At 39.1% G+C, this 19,814-nt stretch overlaps 1 protein-coding gene across 5 annotated transcripts in view; it reads right to left on the reverse strand.

The window, feature by feature from the left end:
- The window catches only part of PHC3 (polyhomeotic homolog 3), a 75,099-nt gene that overhangs the window by 15,778 nt on the left and 39,507 nt on the right, over positions 1-19,814 (reverse strand). For all 5 annotated transcript variants that reach the window (XM_084874116.1, XM_084874114.1, XM_084874113.1 and 2 more), the window contains 5 exons: positions 18,780-18,930; positions 6,849-7,099; positions 4,592-4,751; positions 3,285-3,399; positions 51-183 (listed from right to left, as the gene is read on the reverse strand). In XM_084874116.1, coding sequence (XP_084730242.1) covers positions 51-183; positions 3,285-3,399; positions 4,592-4,751; positions 6,849-7,099; positions 18,780-18,930 — 810 coding nt within the window. The remainder of the gene's footprint in view (positions 1-50; positions 184-3,284; positions 3,400-4,591; positions 4,752-6,848; positions 7,100-18,779; positions 18,931-19,814) is intronic.

The following is a 19,814-nucleotide window of genomic DNA, read 5'->3' on the forward strand; positions in this document are numbered from 1 at the left end:
CTTGCATTACTGAAAAGGGAATTGTACATTGAAGCAAGTTTTCTACAGACCTGCCTAAGGATATGTTCTCTTGCTGCCCCATCAGGGCCACTTGGACGACGGCCACGATGTTCAAGACTTTGATTATCAGGCTTACGATTCCAACGACTAAGTGCAAATTTTTTAGAACAGCTAACATTGTACCTAAGAAATTCAAGTAAGAAAAAATATTAAACGATATATGGGACACACTACTTAGTAATTAATTATTAAAGTGAATTTGTGAATCAATAAGTGGCATATACTTCATTAAGAACTATAATACCTCAGAAGGTAAACCATAGTGTTCAATGGATTTACTTATGCTAATAGACAAAAATTGGCTTCTGTATATATCTATAAAATGCATAGCTCTCAATCTAATACTAGATAGGAATTGATATTTTCTCCTAATAACAGCATGACAATGGGAAACTTTCTGTAAAATAGAGAGGGCAACTGATTTTTATAGCAGCAAAGTAATTCAAGGTTCCAGGAGAAAAAGAGTTATAAATTAACTATTTAAATATTCATCCAACCTGGTATTTTCCCAAATAATAATATCTGAAAGGAGATTAATAAAAATAGCTTAATACAGTAGAGAAAGACAAAATCTCAAATGGCTAGTAAAAATTTTTTCAAATATATTACTGAATCAGAGTTAAAATGTAAAGGTGAGATTTCAAAATTATACAAGGAATTCATAGCTCTCACTCTTCAAGAAATTTAAAAATACAGAATTCTTTCAAATTGATAGACCATTTAATATTTTTTAATAGACCTTTATATGGCAATAATAGTAGCTTAAAAGAGTTCTATGCCATTTATTGGGTTCCAAGGCCCTAGAACAGGGACTGGGGACTTTTTCTATAAAGGGCCAGATAGTAAATGCTTTAGGCTTTGTGGGCCATTCACGTCTCTGTTACAACTAGTCAACTCTGCAATTATGACATGAGAGCAGCCATACACGATAATGAATGAGCATGACTGTGTTCCAATAAACCTTTATTTAGAAACACTAAAATTTGAATTTCCCATAATTTTCATGTGTCACGAAATTATGATTCTTTTGACTTTTTTTCAACTATCCCTAAATTTAAAAACCATCCTTAGCTCATAGATCATACAAATAAAGGCTACAGGAATGATTTTGTCTGGGCACAGTTTGCCTACCCTATTTCTAGAAAGATGAATGAAAATAAATAATCTAAGAAAGAAATTTCAGAAAAAATCAGAAAGGCTAAGAAAAATACATGCAGTTCATTTTTTTTACACATATACAACTGCCATTGTAATTTCATGTTTTCAAAACTCTTTTGCTCTAAGATTCTGCAGGAAAATGACAAGAATAAATCCCAATTAACTTTGCTATTGATAACTTTCTAGGATCAATGTATGAAATAAATTTTTCTCACGTACATTTTATAAAAATATCAAGAAGTGAAAGTAAGGGGCACTATGAGAATGAACAGGCTTTTCCCTTCCCCTAAGAATATAAGAAACAAAAAGATGTCCTGATGGCCCCTCATTTTACCCTAAACAATTTAACAAGCTTCTGCTATGTTCATTATGCTCTTCCATGGGCTCAGCTCTGTCGGTTTCTGATTTCCATTCTTATCAATTGACAAAATTTCTTTCCCCACTGACTAAAGATCAGAAAAGAGAGACTACCTTTACACTTGCTATTTAGTCCCTATATTTAGATCTGCAGGACAGTCGTAAACAGCAGCAATTCCTCCCTGACCTAATTTATCCTCTCCCCTTTGCTCTCTCATCTGCATTTCCCTATGTTAGGACTCCCAATCTTCTAAAAATAGAAGAGCAGAAGGGAAGTATCTAACTCTAAAGGTATAATATGTGACAACTCAGCAATCAGCTCTTGGAGAAGAATAGCGGTCGCATTAAAACACCTGAAATGTTTCTAAAAAGTCAAGAAATTTAAAATATTCTGAAAAATAGTAGTCCTTCCCCTCGGAGTTTTCAATCATTTAAAACCATAGAGCCACTGTTCTTTCCTGTGGTGTGTACAAACTGGAAAACTCCCAAGTTAAATAGGAGTTACATAATTTTATTAGGATTATCAATAATATAAAAGAATATCTGAGTAACAGATTGACAACTAAGAAAATCAATGAAGCCATTTTGGAAGGAAAATACTTCAATTGCTTATTCAATAGTACAAAACTTACCTTAAGTTTTACTAAGTATATTTTACTGGCACCACACTAAATAATACATTCAAGCAAGAGATTCCCTAGATGTATAAAATGAAGATCCTAAATTCTTTTTCAAATAGAGAACAAATTTCAAATTAATCAACCTGTAATACATTTCACCTTTCATGGTAAATACCAACATTAGGATTTATTACATGGATTGTAAACAAAAAGTCAGCCAGATATCTCTCCAGCTGAGTGGATTTATTCAAGAGCAAGGAATTGCAACCCAGTATATGCAACCATGGTAAAACATGAAGAGTTAGATACTTCCCTTCTGCTCTTCTATTTTTCTACTCTATTTCCTCAATCAAAGAGAGGAAATGCTGATATATAGGGGTAAAGTAAGTTAGGAAGACAATTACAAAGTTTCCCTATTGTGTCTTGTGATCATCATTGGTCATGAGAGCTCCCCCTTCTGGCCTCTCCACTTTAAATCAGGTTCCTGTTAATGAATTTTTAGCACTATCAGAATCAGAGGTGGCTTTTTTTTTTTTAATGTAAACTAAACTTGAGACTAAGATCAATGAAGATATTTTGTTATCAATACTATTTACCTGTAATATTACTATTGCAAATATATATTTAGAAAAAAGATATTTTACTGACAATATAACAGTATAGGGAACATGGACAGCTGTCCTATTTAGAAACCTAAAATTAATAGGATACATTAAAACAAAACAAAGTAAATTCAGGTATTTTAATATTAACAAACAAAAATCAGGTGATAAAACAAACACTGTTTGAATACCTTGAAGACTAGTAGTCTATTCATAGGAGAGATTCTCCTAAGCATATATTCTTACTACCAGGAGATTGCTACTTCAATATCAGATTATGCTGGAAAACTAACTGTAAGTGTTATGACTATATAACTTTCAAAGAGCAAAATTTAGTAACTAACTACCAAAGTAGCTCCATATATTATCTACTTGACAGTATTCCTCTATATTGTAATATCTAGTTTTGACTACTGGTAAATTCTACACGTTTTTTGGTTTTATTACGGTGGTTGGTCTGTGCTTTAGGAAATTAAAAAAGAAATACCTTTTGGCACATGACATAGTGCAGAATCGTTTTGATCGCAGAAATTCATTAGCATATCCCATCTTCCCACAGAATTCACACTTCAGCAACTCGCTGTCCATTTCTTCTAATGTCTCTAAAGAAAAAGGGAACAGAAAAAATTTAATTGTGGCAAATTTTCATTTAGCCTCTATTTTGGTGGGATGCTGCTAGTTCAGACCTTCCAGGAAACTTAAAGGAATGATCTTCGAATTTTTCTTTTCTTTCTTTTTTTTGATCTTTGAATTTTCCAATCCATAGCCACTTTGGCAGGGCAAAGCCTCCAAAACCAATCACCTCCATAAATTCCCTCCTTGTCCTGCATTGCATAAAAATTTTATGGAGTTTACTCTATACATAGGCAATACATTTTAAAGCTTCATTTTGCTAAGAATGCAATATGTCTAAAACGTGCAAATAACTTTATTAAGCACTGTAAGAGAAATGAAGATGAATAAGACAAAGCCACTACCCTGCAGGAGGAACACTTTCAAAAGCACCTTGTAGGATATGAATTTTAGTACATTGTGCCATGGAGATATATAGCATATCCTCAGATAAAGATTATAAAAAAATTTCAAAAATGAACAAATTAATTTCAGATGAATATGCTATTATATTGAGGATAATTAATTAGACATCAAACATAGAATAAGGAAGGTCTAAATCCAAACAACTCAGAAGCTCTATTTAAGGAAACTCAATAAAACAGTCATTTATTTAAGTCAGCTTGAAAAAAAAAATACAGAAAGTAGTTTTGATGCTAAAATTTTGAATTACTTTCATATATAATGAAATTTTTCCCACCCACATTCTTTCAAAAGTCAAATTAACTGATAGTATGTAAATTAACCAGTCTTACTTTTATTAATTGGCCATTAAGAATCTGGTTACTGCCGAAACCGGTTTGGCTCAATGGATAGAGCGTTGGCTTGGGGACTGAAGGGTCCCGGGTTCGATTCCGGTCAAGGGCATGTACTTTGGTTGCAGGCATATCCCCAGTAAGGGGTGTGCAAGAGGCAGCTGATCAATGACTCTCTCCCATCGATGTTTCTAACTATCTCTCTCCCTTCCTCTCTGTACAAAATCAATAAAATATATTAAAAAAAAAAAAAGAAGAAGAAGAATCTGGTTACCTTTCCCATTATTTTAATCAAATAATGCATTACTTGAAGGAAAAAAAAAGTAAATACTTCCAAGTAAAAATCTGTGTGAAATAAAAATCCATGTTCGTCTCAAGCAGTGAAAATCAAAGTTAATTAAGGGTATCTTAAGTAAAATCCACAGACCTTCAGCAATCATGTCTTCCAACTCTGTGTCAGATGAATTATCTGCATGCTTTGTATTATTCTGTAGGTCTGGCTGAACACACACAGAATTTATCACCTGATTATCCAAGAGAGGCCTTTTTTTCACAGGTTGTTCTATTAGCAAAGATGAACGACTCACCTTTAAAACAGAGAGAAGATAAAATGTCTTTTTAAAGACTTTTAGAAATAAGTTGGTTAAAAAAACTTTTGAAGCCCAGCTGGTACGGCTCAGTAGTTGAGCGTAGACCAATGAACCAGGAGGTCGGGTTCAAATTTCCGCTCAGGGCAAATGCCCGGGTTGCGTGCTCAATCGCCAGTAGGGGTGTGCAGGAGGCAGCCGACAAATGATTCTTTCTCATCATTGATGTTTCTCTCTCTCTCTCCCTATCTGAAATCAATTTTTTTAAAAACTCTTGAAAAAGTGGTATCAGTGATCATTTGCTTGTCCAATTGATCTGACACAGTCATCAGGTGCTTTTTCCTTGAGAAAGTAAAGGCTATCTGGACATGAACACTATAGTTCAGGTCGTCAGCAATATGGATGCTTCAAAGTCTCTGCCAAATGAAACTTAGCATCCTAGTTTAGGCAAGTAGTTAAGAAAAAGTCTTTTCTTTAAAATATCAGTAATATGTTTTTATTTTCCAGTTTCTTTAATTTTTTTCTGTAACAACTTTTAAGATTTTTCATGTATAAAGCTTTTTTACTAGTATATATAGGGTTATCTCCTCAGGATAGATCATTTCTATGTGTATTATACAGATACAGTTATGGCAAAAGATGGGCAGAGCACATGAAGACATTTCTCTAAAGATGACATACAGATGGCTAAGAGACATATGAAAATATGATCAATATCATTAATCATCAGGGGAATGCAAATTAAAACCACAATGAGACTTAGTGTGATGAACACACTGTAAGGTAAATAAATGTCAAATCACTATATTATATACGTGAAACTAATATAGTATTGCTAATATAATACTGTATACCAATTACAATTAAAATAAATAGAGATAAGAAAACTACTGTTCAGTGTTTAGGTGAGTTCTTTACAAAAGAAAGAACAACTAGAACTCAAGTCTCCTGATTCTTAATTCAGCAACCAAATCTACTATAATCATGAAAAGAAATGGGAAAAGGCTGCAAATATTAACATTAAAATTAACAAAAAATTAAAGTATGATCAGTATACTTAGGTAATGAATGATTATTTTAGAACTGCTTTCAGCAAAAACAGTCCAGATCAAAAATAATTACTGATTTGGTAATGAACCCTGAGCTAATCTTAAAAAGCAGAATCTGCCGGGACCGGTTTTGCTCAATGGATAGAGCGTCGGCTTGGGGACTGAAGGATCCCGGGTTTGATTCCGGTCAAGGGCATGTATCTTGGTTGCGGGCATATCCCCAGTAGGGGGTATGCAAGAGGCAGCTGATCAATGACTCTCTCTCATCAATGTTTCTAACTATCTCTCTCCCTTCCTCTCTGTATAAAATCAATAAAATATATTTTTAAAAATAATAATAAATAAATAAATAAATAAATAAAAATAAAAAATAAAAACCAGAATCTTTTCTTTTATCTAAGAATGTGAGTCTGCCACACTTGGTCAAAAATAGCTTATGAAAAGTTTATATATTTAACTTTAGAAAATAATCATCCACATATTTTTAAACTGTGTTCATTTCAGTTAATATATTTAATATGCCTCAAGTAAAATTTATAAAAATTATTGCTGTAAAAAACTAATATTCAGTGCTGTTAAGGTTATATACTTATGGTGTGTTAATAAGTTTAAATAATATTTCCAGAAAATAATTTAGTAATATATATATAATCTTACAAATATACATGTAAATATAAATACATGCCAGTACTTATAAGAAATTTATGCTAAAGAAGTTATTTAAAATGTGAATTATTTATATACAAAAGTATTCCCTTCAAACTACTTGAATAGTGAAAAAAATGGAATAAACTTCCAACTATCTTTCTCTAAAAATTATAAAATTGATATATTTATATCCTTAGTTTATACAACTACATAGCTAGCATAAAATTCTAGAATTATATTTAGAGTATATATATATGATATATATAGAATGATAAATTCTAGATATAAGAGTGATAACTTTTTTGAAATAAAATGACAAGTTTTTTATTAGAGAAAAGTAGACTAAATTTTAAAATATTACATGAATTATTTTAAAAATACAAACTTGCTTGTTACTTACAGGAAATGGCTCCAATCCCTCTTGAATTACAAAGCCTTCGATAACATGGGTCAAGATCTGTGGTTTAACAATGGCCTGCGGAGGTTTGTTTTCCATATTGGGGATGCTGTGGGGCATAGATGTGATATTACTCCTCGTGGTAGCAGCTGGAAGCAGGAGTGGAGGAGGAGGAACAGAAACATGTGAAGGATCTGAAGGAGATTTAATTACTGAAGCGCTGACTGATGCTACAGCAGGTAATTCCACTTCCTCTGAAAAAAAAATAAATTTTTTAATGTTTAGCATTCTGCCCAGCAAATATGAAAGATAATTTTAAAATAATCACGAATAACAGTAATAGCTAATATCTGGTGCTTAAAAAGCCATTCTAACAATTTATTTATTATTTTTTAATATTTTAGAGAGAAAGGGAGGAGAGAAACATCAATAGCGAGAGAGAATCATTTACCAGCTGCTTCCTGCACGCCTACTGGGTACTGAGACTACAACCTGGGCTTGTACCCTGACCAAGAATAGAATCAAACTGTGACCTCCTGTTCATGGGTCGATGCTTAACCACTGATCTACACTGGCTGGGCTAAAATCTTTGTTAATCACCTCATTTAATATGCACAATAACCTTAGGAAATAGAAACTACTATGAGCCCCATTTTACAGAAGAAGGGGGTAACTTGCTCAGTTATCATTCCAACCGTGGTTAAAAAAACTGTCCCATGAGACACGAGTATGTTTTAGAATGTCAAATTAAAAATAATAACTGAAATTGCTGCTTTTCAAAAAAAATTTTTTTTTTATTAAATTATTATCTGTGTACATATTTTAACATTGCCCCCCCCATACATACCCTCCCTCCCCAGAGTTTTGTGTCCATTGGTTGTACTTATATGCATTTATACAAGTCCTTTGGTTGATCTCTTATCTCCCCCAGATCTCCCTACTCTCCCCCTGTAATTTTACAGTCTACTTGTTTCTTTACTGTCTCTATATCTATCTTTTGGTTTGTCAGTTTATAATGTTTTTTAATATCCATAAATGAGTGAGGCCATGTGGTATTTCTCTTTCATTGACAGGCTTATTTCACTCAGCATGATGTTCTCTAGTTCTATCCAGGTTGCTGCAAATGATGAGAATTCCTTCTTTTTTATGGCAGCATAGTATTCCATTGTGTAGATGTACCAAAGTTTTTTGATCCAATCATCTGCTGACGGGCACCTAGGCTGTTTCCAGATTCTAGCTATTGTAGACTGTGCTGCTATGAACATAGGGGTGCATATATCCTTTCTGATTGGTGTTTCTAGTTTCTTGGGATATATTCCTAGGAGTGGGATTACTGGGTCAAATGGGAGTTCCATTTTCAGTTTTTTGAGGAAACTCCACACTGTTCTCCACAGTGGTTGCACCAGTCTACATTCCCACCAGCAGTGCACGAGGGTTCCTTTTTCTCCGCAACCTCGCCAACACTTGTCGTTTGTTGATTTGTTGATGTTGGCCATTCTGACAGGTGTGAGATGGTACCGCATTGTTGTTTTGATTTGCATCTCTCGGATAATTAGTGACTTTGAGCATGTTTTCATGTGCCTTTTGGCCTTCCTTCTGTCTTCTTTTGAAAATATTCTATTTAGGTCCATTGCCCATTTTTTAATTGGATCATTAATCTTCCTTTTATTTAGTTGTATAAGCTGTTTGTAGATGTTGGAGATTAAACCTTTATCAGTGGTAACATTTGCAAATATGTTCTCCCACACAGTGGGCTTTCTTGTTGTTTTGTTGATGGTTTCTTTTGCTGTAAAAAAGCTTTTTATTTTGATGTAGTCCCATTTGTTTATTTTCTCTTTAGCTTCCATTGCCCTAGGGGCAGTATCAGTGAAGAAGTTCTTTAGGCATATGTCTGAGATTTTGTTGCCTGTGGATGCTTCTAGTATTTTTATGGTTTCCCGTCTGATGTTTAAGTCCTGTATCCATTTTGAGTTTATTTTTGTGTATGGTGTAAGTTGGTGATCTAGTTTCATTCTTTTGCATGTATCTGTCCAATTTTCCCAACACCATTTATTGAAGAGACTGTCTTGACTCCATTGTATATTTGTGCCTCCTTTGTCAAATATTAATTGAGCATAGTGATTTGGGTTGATATCTGGGTTCTCGATTCGGCTTCACAGGAGAGTTTTATCAAACATTCAAGGAAGAACTAAAACCTATCCTCCTCAGACTATTCCAAAAAATTCAAGAGGAAGGAACACTTCCAAACTCCTTCTATGAAGCCAGCATCACCCTAATACCAAAACCAGATAAAGACAACTCAATGAAAGAGAATTACAGGCCAATATCCCTAATGAACATAGATGCCAAAATCCTCAACAAAATTCTAGCAAATCGGCTCCAGCAGAGCATCACAAAGATCATACACCATGACCAAGTAGGATTTATTCCAGGAATGCAAGGTTGGTACAACATCCGCAAATCAATAAACGTGATTCATCACATAAACAAGTTGAAAGATAAAAATCATATAGTCATATCAATTGATGCAGAAAAAGCATTTGATAAAATCCAACACCCTTTCCTGATAAAAACTCTCAACAAGGTGGGAGTACAAGGATCATACCTCAACATAATAAAAGCTATATATGATAAACCCACAGCCAACATCATACTCAATGGCCAAAAACTAAAACCATTCCCTCTAAGATCAGGAACAAGACAGGGATGCCCACTTTCGCCACTCCTCTTTGACATAGTACTGGAAGTACTAGCCATTGCAATTAGACAAGAGGAGGAAATAAAAGGCATCCAAATTGGAAAAGAAGAAGTAAAGTTATCCTTATTTGCAGACGTCATGATATTGTATATAAAAAACCCAAAAGACTCCATTAAAAAACTAATTGACTTAATAAATGAATTTGGCAATGTAGCAGGATACAAAATTAACGCCAAGAAATCTATGGCATTTCTATACACCAACAGCGAATTTATAGAAACAGAGACTAAAAAAGCAATTCCATTTACCATCGCACCAAAAAAATTAAGATACCTGGGAATAAACTTAACTAAGGAAGTAAAGGACCTATATGCGGAAAACTACACGACACTGAAAAAAGAGATAGAGGAAGATGTAAACAGATGGAAGAACATACCATGTTCATGGATTGGTAGAATCAACATCATCAAAATGTCCATACTTCCTAAAGCAATCTATAGGTTCAATGCACTCCCCATTAAAATACCAACGGCATATTTCACTGACCTAGAAAGAACTCTCCAAAAGTTCATTTGGAACAATAAAAGACCCCGAATAGCCACAGCAATCCTGAGAAAGAAGAGTAAAGTAGGAGGGATCTCAATACCAGACTTCAAACTGTATTACAAAGCCACTGTTCTCAAAACAGCCTGGTACTGGCACAAAAACAGACATATAGATCAGCTTTTCAAAAAAATTTTAAGCTAATAGATATTAAGCTATCTTTTTCAAAAAAATTTTAAGCTGCATAGATATTGAATTTTCTTTGTTACTATTTATATATTCCAAATTATATGATGAAATAAAAGCACTTTGAAAGTATCCTAATATATAAAAATCCTGCGTCGTAACGACCAAGCCTCGACCAACTGGAAGTCAGTCCTGCAGTCAGTGCTGGGTTGCCATGGCAGTCCAGCACTGACTGCTTCCACTGCAGGTGTGGTGTCCCAAAACTGACTGCTGAAGGGGCTGCGAAACAGGGCCAGAAAGAGGCCTAAAAAGAGAAGCAGGGACTGATCCGTTGCCTCTGTGGCAGCTATTGATCAGGACTTGACTCTCTTTTTCTCTCCCAGCAGCCACGCCTCCATTTATCTCCAGGCCTCCACCCAGGCTGCTAATCAGCCCCACCTTTCTGATCAGGACCTGTTGATAGGCCCAGAGATGCTGATTGGCAATAGAAACTGACCAAACAGAACCAAATCTGGGTGAAGTATGAGGAACCAATGACTGCCTAAGAGGCCATGGTTTTTACACTGACTGGCATAGAAACCGACCAATCAGAACCAAATTGGCCGGCAGAGGAGGGCAGTTGGGGCGAGATCAGGCTGGTAGGGAAGGGCAGTTGGGGACAACCAGGCAGGCAAGGAGAGGGCAGTTAGGCACGAGATCAGGCCAGCAGGGGAGGCAGTTGGGGGCAAGATCAGGCCAGCAGGGGAGGGCAAATGGGGCAATTAGGCAGGCAGGCAGAGAGGTTAGGGGCAATCAGGCAGGCAGGCAGAGGCAGTTAGGGGTGATCAGGCAGGCAAACAGTTTAATGGTTAGGAGCCAGGGGTCCCAGATTGTGAGAGGGATGTCCAACTGCAGGTCCCAGATTGTGAAAGGGATGTCCATAAGGATTGGGCCTAAGCCTGCAGTCAGACATTGCCCAAGGGGTCCCCGATTGGACGGTGCAGACTGGGCCAAGGGAACTGCCCCCCTCCATGCATGAATTTTGTGCACTGGGCCACTAGTCTATATAATAAAAGCTGAATATGCTAAGTGTCCAGTTGGCAGGTTGACCATTCAACCAATCAAAATGTGATATGCTAATGATATGCTAAGGCTGCTCAACCACTCGCTATGATGTGCACTGACCACCAGGGGGCAAACAGTTGACCAATCATTATGATGTGCACTGACCACCAGGGAGCAGTCAACTGATCGACCAGTTGCTATGACATGCACTGACCACCAGGGGACAGATGCTCCGATCAGTAGGTGATCTTGCTGCTGAGCGAGATAGGCCATATACACCCTGGAACCCTCCTGTGGTCCCTCCTGAGCTGGCCAACCTCCTGCGTCCCCCTAGCCCTTATCATGCACCGGCAGGGTTCCTCAACCTAGCCTGCGCCCTCTCACAATCTGGGACCCATTGGGGGATGTCAGAGAGCTGGTTTCAGCCTGATCCCACAGGCCAGGCTGAGGGACCCCACTGGTGCACGAATTCATGCACCGGGCCTCTGGTGCTTAAATAAATATGGGTTATGAAATCCATAAAATAAGTAAAGATTTTAGTGAACTATACAGTTTATATCACCTTTATTTCAAGCAGTAAGGCTAACTCAAATGCATGCACAAACATTCTCTATTTTATTGTGTGTGTTTTAAACTTGTCTCTGCCAACATCAATGTCAATTTGAGGAATACTGTACTACCAGGCAATTGCAAAATGTTGGCCTGGATCACTGTAATTCCTCCCTTTCAAACTTTTTTCTTTTTTTCAAATCAATCTTTATTGTTCATATTATTACAAAGGTTCCTCATTTCTTCCCCCCTCCACCAGGTTCGCACCCAACCCTCTGCCCTTTCCCCACCCCTCATCGTCCTCATCCATAGGTGCACAGTTTATGTTCAATCTCTTCCCGAATCCACCACTTCCCTCTCCCCGCCCCCAAGAATTGTCAGTCCACTCCCCTCCGGTATCTCTGACTCTGTTATAATCAACAGTTAATATTTGTTCATCAGTTTTTTTAGTTTCCTTCTTTTTGTTGTTGTTGTTTTTTTAATTAATAAACTTTTATATTTTTAAGAATAAATTTTAAAATCTAATAATTTTAAACCTTGTTTTTTCTGCCCTGGGAACTGAAAAGCAAACTTGTTTACATGTAAACTTGCCCTTAGGCTATCAAAAGGCATAGCCATTTAAATGTAAATGAACATTGTTTAAAGATAGCTGCTGGCTGGAATTGGATTACCTGTTCTGGGTGGGAAGGGCTTGTCCTCCCCTTTCTCCATTAAAATTAAGGTGTTAGCTTTAAAACCTCTTTTTGGGAAGAGACCTTAAACTTTCAGAACTTTAAATTTTTCATGTAGTAAATCAATTACTTAGCATTTTCTCAAATCAATAATACCTCCACATGCCCAAGGATACACTGCACACAAAAGAGACTTCCAAATAGATCAACCAACTTCATCCAGACCTCACACAAGGAACTCACAGATCAACACCACAGCGCTATAATATCTCAACAAATCCAGATCTAAGTCATCATTTGATTCAGCAGACCCTGAAGTTCCCCCTAAAGTTTCCAGCCATGTTTGAGAAGCAGCCCTGGGGCATGGGCAGGCGAGGAGCGAGCTGTTCCGGGCCCGCCGGGCCTGGCCTCTGTTGCTCTGGTCCGCTCCACAACCAGCTGCTCCGGGTCTGGCCGCTGCCGCTCCGGGTCTGGATGCTGTTGCTCTGGGCCTGGCTGCTGCTGCTCCGAGCCCGGCTGCTCCGGGCCCAGCCATTGCCGCTCCAGGCCTGGCTGCTGCTGCTCCGGGCCTGGCTGATCCCAACCTGGCTGCTCTGGACCCGGCTGCACCGGGCCCGGCCACTCCGGGCCTGGCTGCTGCTGCTCCGGGCCTGGCTGCTCCAGGCCTGGCTGCTCCCACCCGGCTGCTTTGGGTCTGGCTGCTCCAGGCCTGGCCGCCCCAGGCCTGGCTGCCATTGTCCCAGGCCTGGCTGCTCCTGCTCTGGTTCTGGCTGCTGCTGCTCCAGGGCCTGGCTGCTGCTGCTCCGGGCCCGGATGCCACTGCCCTGGGCGTGGCCACTCTGGGCCTGACCGCCGCCACTCCAACATTCTTTTTTTTTTTTTTTTTTTTAAACGCATTCATGTTGCAATGTTGGCTGCTGAGTTGAGTTCTGTCTTAATCTTCGATTTTTCAAGATCTTCTTTGTATTCTTTCTTAAGTAATTTTACTATCTTTTGCTATAACTTGATTTCTTCACATTGGAAACTTCTTCGGTTTCTTCCTCCTCGTCCTGGAAGCTCAGCAGGCCGGCCTGCGGCGGCCCTTTGTTCTCCCCGGCCTCCTGCATGGCTTCAGCCTGTTGCCGGGGTCAGCACCGCCCAGGAAGCCGCCCCCGGCCTCGGCTCCGTGGTCCGCGATCAGCGGTCGAGGCCCCAGCGGCACCTCCCCTCCGGAGGCCCTGTGGCCCGGCTCCTTGTTGTTGCCCAGCTTGCCTGTGCCTGGCAGTGGCTCCCGCTCCTCATTGCATTCTTCCCAGTCTGGAGGTTTTGTCTCCTTCCCGCTGGGGCAGTCTAGCATTGGAGTCAACAGACCGTCTTCTGTGCGCAATGTGCACGACTCCGGGGGCTCTGCCTTTCGCCGCTCCCCTGGGATTCCGCCTCACAGCCCAGGCTCCTTCTCTTTAAGCCTGGGTCCCCAGATTCTGGCCTAGAACTGGGGTTCAGAGCAGTCGGAACTAGGGCTCAGCTCAGCTGAGGCTTTTGTTTCCTTCCGGGTAGGGCAATCTAGCATCAGAGTCAACGTTCCATCCTCTGCGCGCAATGCGCGCGACTCCGGGGGCTCTGCTTTTCGCCGCTCCCCTGGGATTCCGCCTCACAGCCCCGAGACCTCTGTTTGAGCCTAGGTCCCCAGGGTCTGGCCCAGAACTGGGGCTCAGCGCTGCCGGTTCTGGGGTTCAGCCCAGTCCGGGGCTTTTATTTCCTTCCTGCTAGGGAACGCCAGGCAGGCACCCATCCTTCTCCTCCTCCCTGGCTCCGTCCTCTCCGCGCGCCGTACCTTAGGCTTTTACAGCTCCTCTGATTTTCCTTCTTGTTTTCTCTTTCCTTCTTGTTGTAGAATTTTCAGTCAGTCAACTTCCTGTAGCTCTGGGCAAAGTCCATTTTATATTTTAGTTTTATTTTATTGAAATTATTGTGTGTGGCTGCGGTTAGGTGTTTACCTGTGCAGCCATCTTGGATTCTCGCCCTTTCAAACTCTTGAAGATCACAATAAGACAGTCCCATCCCAGCCGGTTTGGCTCAGTAGATAGAGCATTGGCCTATGAACTGAAAGGTCCCAGGTTCAATTCCGGTCAAGGGCACATGCCCAGGTTGTGGGCTTGATCCCCAGTGGGGGACTTACAGGAGGCAGCCAATCCATGATTCTCTCTCATCATGGATGTTTCTATCTCTTTCTCCCTCTTCCTTCCTCTCTAAAAAAAAAAAATACATATATATATATATATATATATATATATATATATATACACACACACACACACACACACACACACACACACACACACATAGTCCCACCAGCCTGTGATGGAGACTCTACCTATCCATCCATTCAATAGCATTGAAAACTTATTGCCTGTGTGAAAGTGGAAAAACAGAACCAGCTGATAGCAAGGAATAGAGTGAATACAGATATCTGAGGAAAATTAAAAAGAGCAGAGACTTATGAAAACTGATTCTAGATGGAAACAAGTCCCTCTATTTTTCAGGTTAGTTTATTCCATGATTTGATGAGAGCTATTCTAAATATCAGCCTTGCTTACTTTCCCCCTCATATACAAAAGAATAAATGTGTAATAAATTATAGAAGATTCAAAAGTCTACATTGTATTTATACAATACAGCCAGCAGGACAGGCTTGACAGGATCTCAGACTATATCCCTTGCCTAATATGTGAAGATATACTTGTGTTCCAATATTTTAAAAATTTTAAATTTTCCTTTGAGTACCATTACTGATACTTTTCAGGTAATCCAATTACAGACACAATGCAAGGTAATTATCCAATTACTATAAATTTCTTTCTGCCTTTCAACCAAAATTCCAGAAAATCTGCCGTAACATAAATCCATTTTCAGTGTACAGAAAATACAAAAATTTTATATAGTTATATTTTCTTAAATCTATCTTTTGAAGTATTGTTTTGAATATACAAAGGCATTAATATTAAACTATTTTATTAAATATTTTATATAATTTTAATGACTAAATGTTTTCTATTTTTAAGAAGAGAGAAAAATTGGAACAAAACTGATTTTCCCCTTTTTAAGCTTTCCAGAGATTCACTTCTGTAATAAAGGAATAAAAGCTAGAGAGAACAGAAGGATTAGAAATGTGGCATGTTGAAGAAAAGTGAAGGCAAAGGTTATTGTGGGAGCAAAATGAGTGCCTCATTACAATTCATTTCCATGCCTGATACAGTGGTTCTTCTTATCTGAAGTGATCACGAGGACCGAGAGGTAATCAATAGGCAGAATACCTCCAACGAACCCAGAACCAAGTATTATCTGGGTCAGAAGTCAATGAACTTTCTATAAGGACAATATGGGTTTTGCAACTACTCGTCTTTGCTGCAGTAACACAATGGTAGCTATCTATCTATCTATCTAAAGAGGTAATATGCAAATTAGCCAGGATGCCATAACAGTCATGACTCCTCAGAAGAAGGCTGCGTACGCAGGTGGGTGGTAGGTGACTGCTGTGCAGTGAGGCAAGCCACGGAGGGTGCAGGCCCACACAGAGCAGGGTGAAGAAGGCCCACAGAGAGCAGGGAGCAGGGCCTGCCTGCCAGCCAGCCACAGCAGCGGCAAGCAGACAGGCCTGCAGAAAGCAGAGCACAGGGCTTGCCTGCCAGCTGCTATAGTGGCAAGCAGGCCTGCAGAGAACAGGGCCTGCCAGCCGGGGCGCACCAGCAGTCCTGCCTCTGCACATGAGCTGCAGAGGAAACACCTTTTCTGACTGCACATTGGCTAAGCTCCCTGTAAGCTACTGGTAATATTCTTAGTAACTTGGATATAAGAATCCAAAAAGGTGATCTAGTGTATTTCCACCACACTCCTGGAGATAAAAATGAAGGTCTGGCCGAAACCAGTTTGGCTCAGTGGATAGAGTGTCGGCCTGCAGACTGAAAGGTCCCAGGTTCGATTCCGGTCAAGGGCATGTACCTTGGTTGCGGGCACATCCCCAGTAGGGGGTGTGCAAGAGGCAGCTGATCGATGATTCTCTCTCATCGATGTTTCTAACTCTCAATCCCTCTCTCTTCCTCTCTGTAAAAAATCAATAAAAATATATTAAAAAAAAAAAAATGAAGGTCTGCTGCTAGCGAGGATAAGAAATGTCATATCCTGCTCTAGCCGATTGGTCCGAGTTCGATTCTGGTCAAGGGCATGTACCTACGTTGCAGGCTCCTCCCTGGCCAGGGCCAACGTCAGGGCTCATGCAGGAGGAAACTACTCCAAGTATCCCTCTCTCATTGATGTTTCTCTCTTTCACTCTCTCTTCCACGCTCTCTAAAAATCAATGGGAAAATATCCTCAGGTGAAGATAAAAATAAAGAAATGTCATATCCGCCAGGACCGGTTTGGCTCAGTGGATAGAGCGTCGGCTTGGGGACTGAAGGGTCCCGGGTTCGATTCCGGTCAAGGGCATGTACCTTGGTTGCGGGCATATCCCCAGTAGGGGGTGTGCAAGAGGCAGCTGATCGATGATTCTCTCTCATCGATGTTTCTAACTATCTCTCTCCCTTCCTCTCTGTATAAAATCAATAAAAAATATATTAAAAAAAACAAAACAAAAAAAAAACACTGGTTAAAAAAAAAAAAAAAAAAGAAATGTCATATCCTATGAAATATCATATCCTTGAAAATGCCTTTAAAAAAGTTATTTTTTTACTAGAGGCACGATGCACGAAATTCATGCACTGTGGGGAATAGGGGGGCCTTCTGCCTGGCCTGCACACTCTCACAGTCCAGGAGCCCTTGGGAGATGTCCGACTGCTGGCTTAGGCATGCCCGCTGGCAGTCAGACATCCCTCTCATAGTTTGGGGCTCTTTCAGTCCAGGACCTTTTGCTCTTTACCACCTGCCTGCAGTGGAGGCAGAAGAGGCTCCCGCCAACGTTACTGCATTTGCCAGCCTTGAGCCTGGCTTCTGGCTGAGCGACACTCCCTTATGGGAGTACACTGACCATAAGGGGGGGCAGTTCCTGCGTTGAGCATCTGCCCCCTAGTGGTCAGTGTGCATCATAGCAACTGGTCGTTCTGTCGTCTATTTGCATATTACACTTTTATTATATAGGATGGTGAAGAGACTAGGCTCTGTGTGGATAAAAACGTCTTGGCGGCTGCAGCAGCCAGCAGTGGCAGCAGCAGCTGGGTGATGGGGGCGGCACCTTTCCCATCCTGCAGAGGGAGGCCAGACTGCAGCTTAGGTCTACTCCACACAGGACATCAGTAGGATATCCCCTGAGGGCTCCCGAATTAGAGATGGACGGTGCAGGATGGGCTGAGGGACATCCCCATGCATAAATTTCGTGCACCAGGCCTCTAGTAAATAATATTTGAACAAATGAATGTGGCTGTATTGCAGAGAACAATGTAATTTATATTTCACATAACATGAAATATTATTCTTCTTTTGATTTTTTTCAACCATTTTAAAAATTTAAACCTGCCCTTACTTCATGGGCCATATAAAAACAGACAGCAGGAAAGATTTGAAGTATTAGTTTGCCAATCCCTGATCTAAGTAAAATATTCATAAATTTAAAAAAAAAAACCTAACACAGAATGTATCTTTTTTAAGCTCTAGACACAGGGCAACAGATCATACTAATGTTTTAGTAAAACATTTAGAATTCACAGTCACTTTGATATTGTGAAGAGGAACATACATAAGATTTACTTTAACTTAAAAGTAGTAGTGACATAATGAATAAGAATTTGAATACTTAAACTCAATAATTTTTTAATCCATCTCTACTAAGAATTAGCGAGGCTTAATTTAAGTACTGTATGAGAAAGAACACTTTTAAAAGATTTATTCAGTCTAAATCACAAGCAATTATGAGCAATGCACAGATACAACTTAGAATGCATTGTGATTTAGGGAAAATATAAATTAAATCTTTTGATAGAACTTTGATTTATTACAATTTTTAAGGTAGAAATAGCTTGACATATGAATTTGAATGAGCATATGAAACACATCTATACAAACCAATAAAAATTAGAAAGCTACATGTGTTTTTCATTGTGATTCCTTATCAGTTATTTTAATTGCTTCTTTTTTAAAAAAAACAACACCTAATTCTTGTTTTACTGTAATTAATTACACAAATTAGTTTAATACCATCTGTAGTGGAAAAAAACAACTTTCCCATTACTAACATTAATCTAATAAAAAATCCCCCCAATTGAGACATTTCCTTACCTAACAAAGGGTGGTCAGAAGTTAAATCTTCTCTCCCCACAGTTATAGCTGCTGGAGACAACGTGGGTGGTGGTGGGGTTCTGTCCATGCGGATACATTCATCCGACTCTTCTGGCATTTCTTCTTCACACATATCTTCCACTTGGTAAACCTACAACAACAAACCATACTATCTTAAAAAATTGCTAAAAATATTTTTAATAAGGTGTTCCTAATTTAATTTTAACAAAATAAATTCAAGATTTTGAATTTAAAAACAAGGAAAACGACAATTAGCTTGAAAAGAAAAGTTTAAAAATAAAGTTTTGGAAATGCGTGGCTAAATATTTTGTAAATGTATCACTAAAACCAAGTTGTGAATCGGTATCTATGTTACAAATGAATAAGGTTTCCAAAAAGGTAATATGCAAGTCAGGACATATTTTTAATTTTGAGAATTAAAATAAATGTTTTGATTTTCTATAGTCTATTTTGGTGATTTACGATTGTTTCTGTTAACTTGTAATTGTGACAAATTAAAATAAATATTATTTTTCACAAGCACACTAAGTCTCCAAAATGGCACACATTACAACAGGAAGTGTACTGCCAAAGGACTTCATCCCAGGCTCTTTATTATATTAATATCAAAGATTAAATTATGAAAATATCTGAGTACCCACAAAAAGGTATGCATGCAATTACATGTCTTTAATCTTATGATCTACTCAAGATTCTAATGATTTTTTTAATAAGCAAACTAGAGGCCTGGCGCATGAATTAGTGTACCAGTGAGGTCCGTTGGCCTGGCCTGTGGAATCAGGCTGAAACTGACTCCCAACATCACCTGAGGGGTCCCAGATTGCGAGAGGGTGCAGGCCAGGCCAATGGACCCCACTGGTGCATGATCGAGGACAGGGAGGGATGCGGGAGGTTGAGAATCCTTGTCTTGCTCAGTCCCAATCAGCCAGACCCCAGCAGCAAGCTCACCTACCAGTCAGTGCACATCATAGCAAGCAATTGAGAGACCTTAGCATATCATTAGTGTATTATGCT

Source organism: Pipistrellus hanaki (genome assembly GCF_964339955.1).
Source record: "Pipistrellus hanaki genome assembly, chromosome: 2".
Lineage (NCBI taxonomy): Eukaryota > Metazoa > Chordata > Mammalia > Chiroptera > Vespertilionidae > Pipistrellus > Pipistrellus hanaki.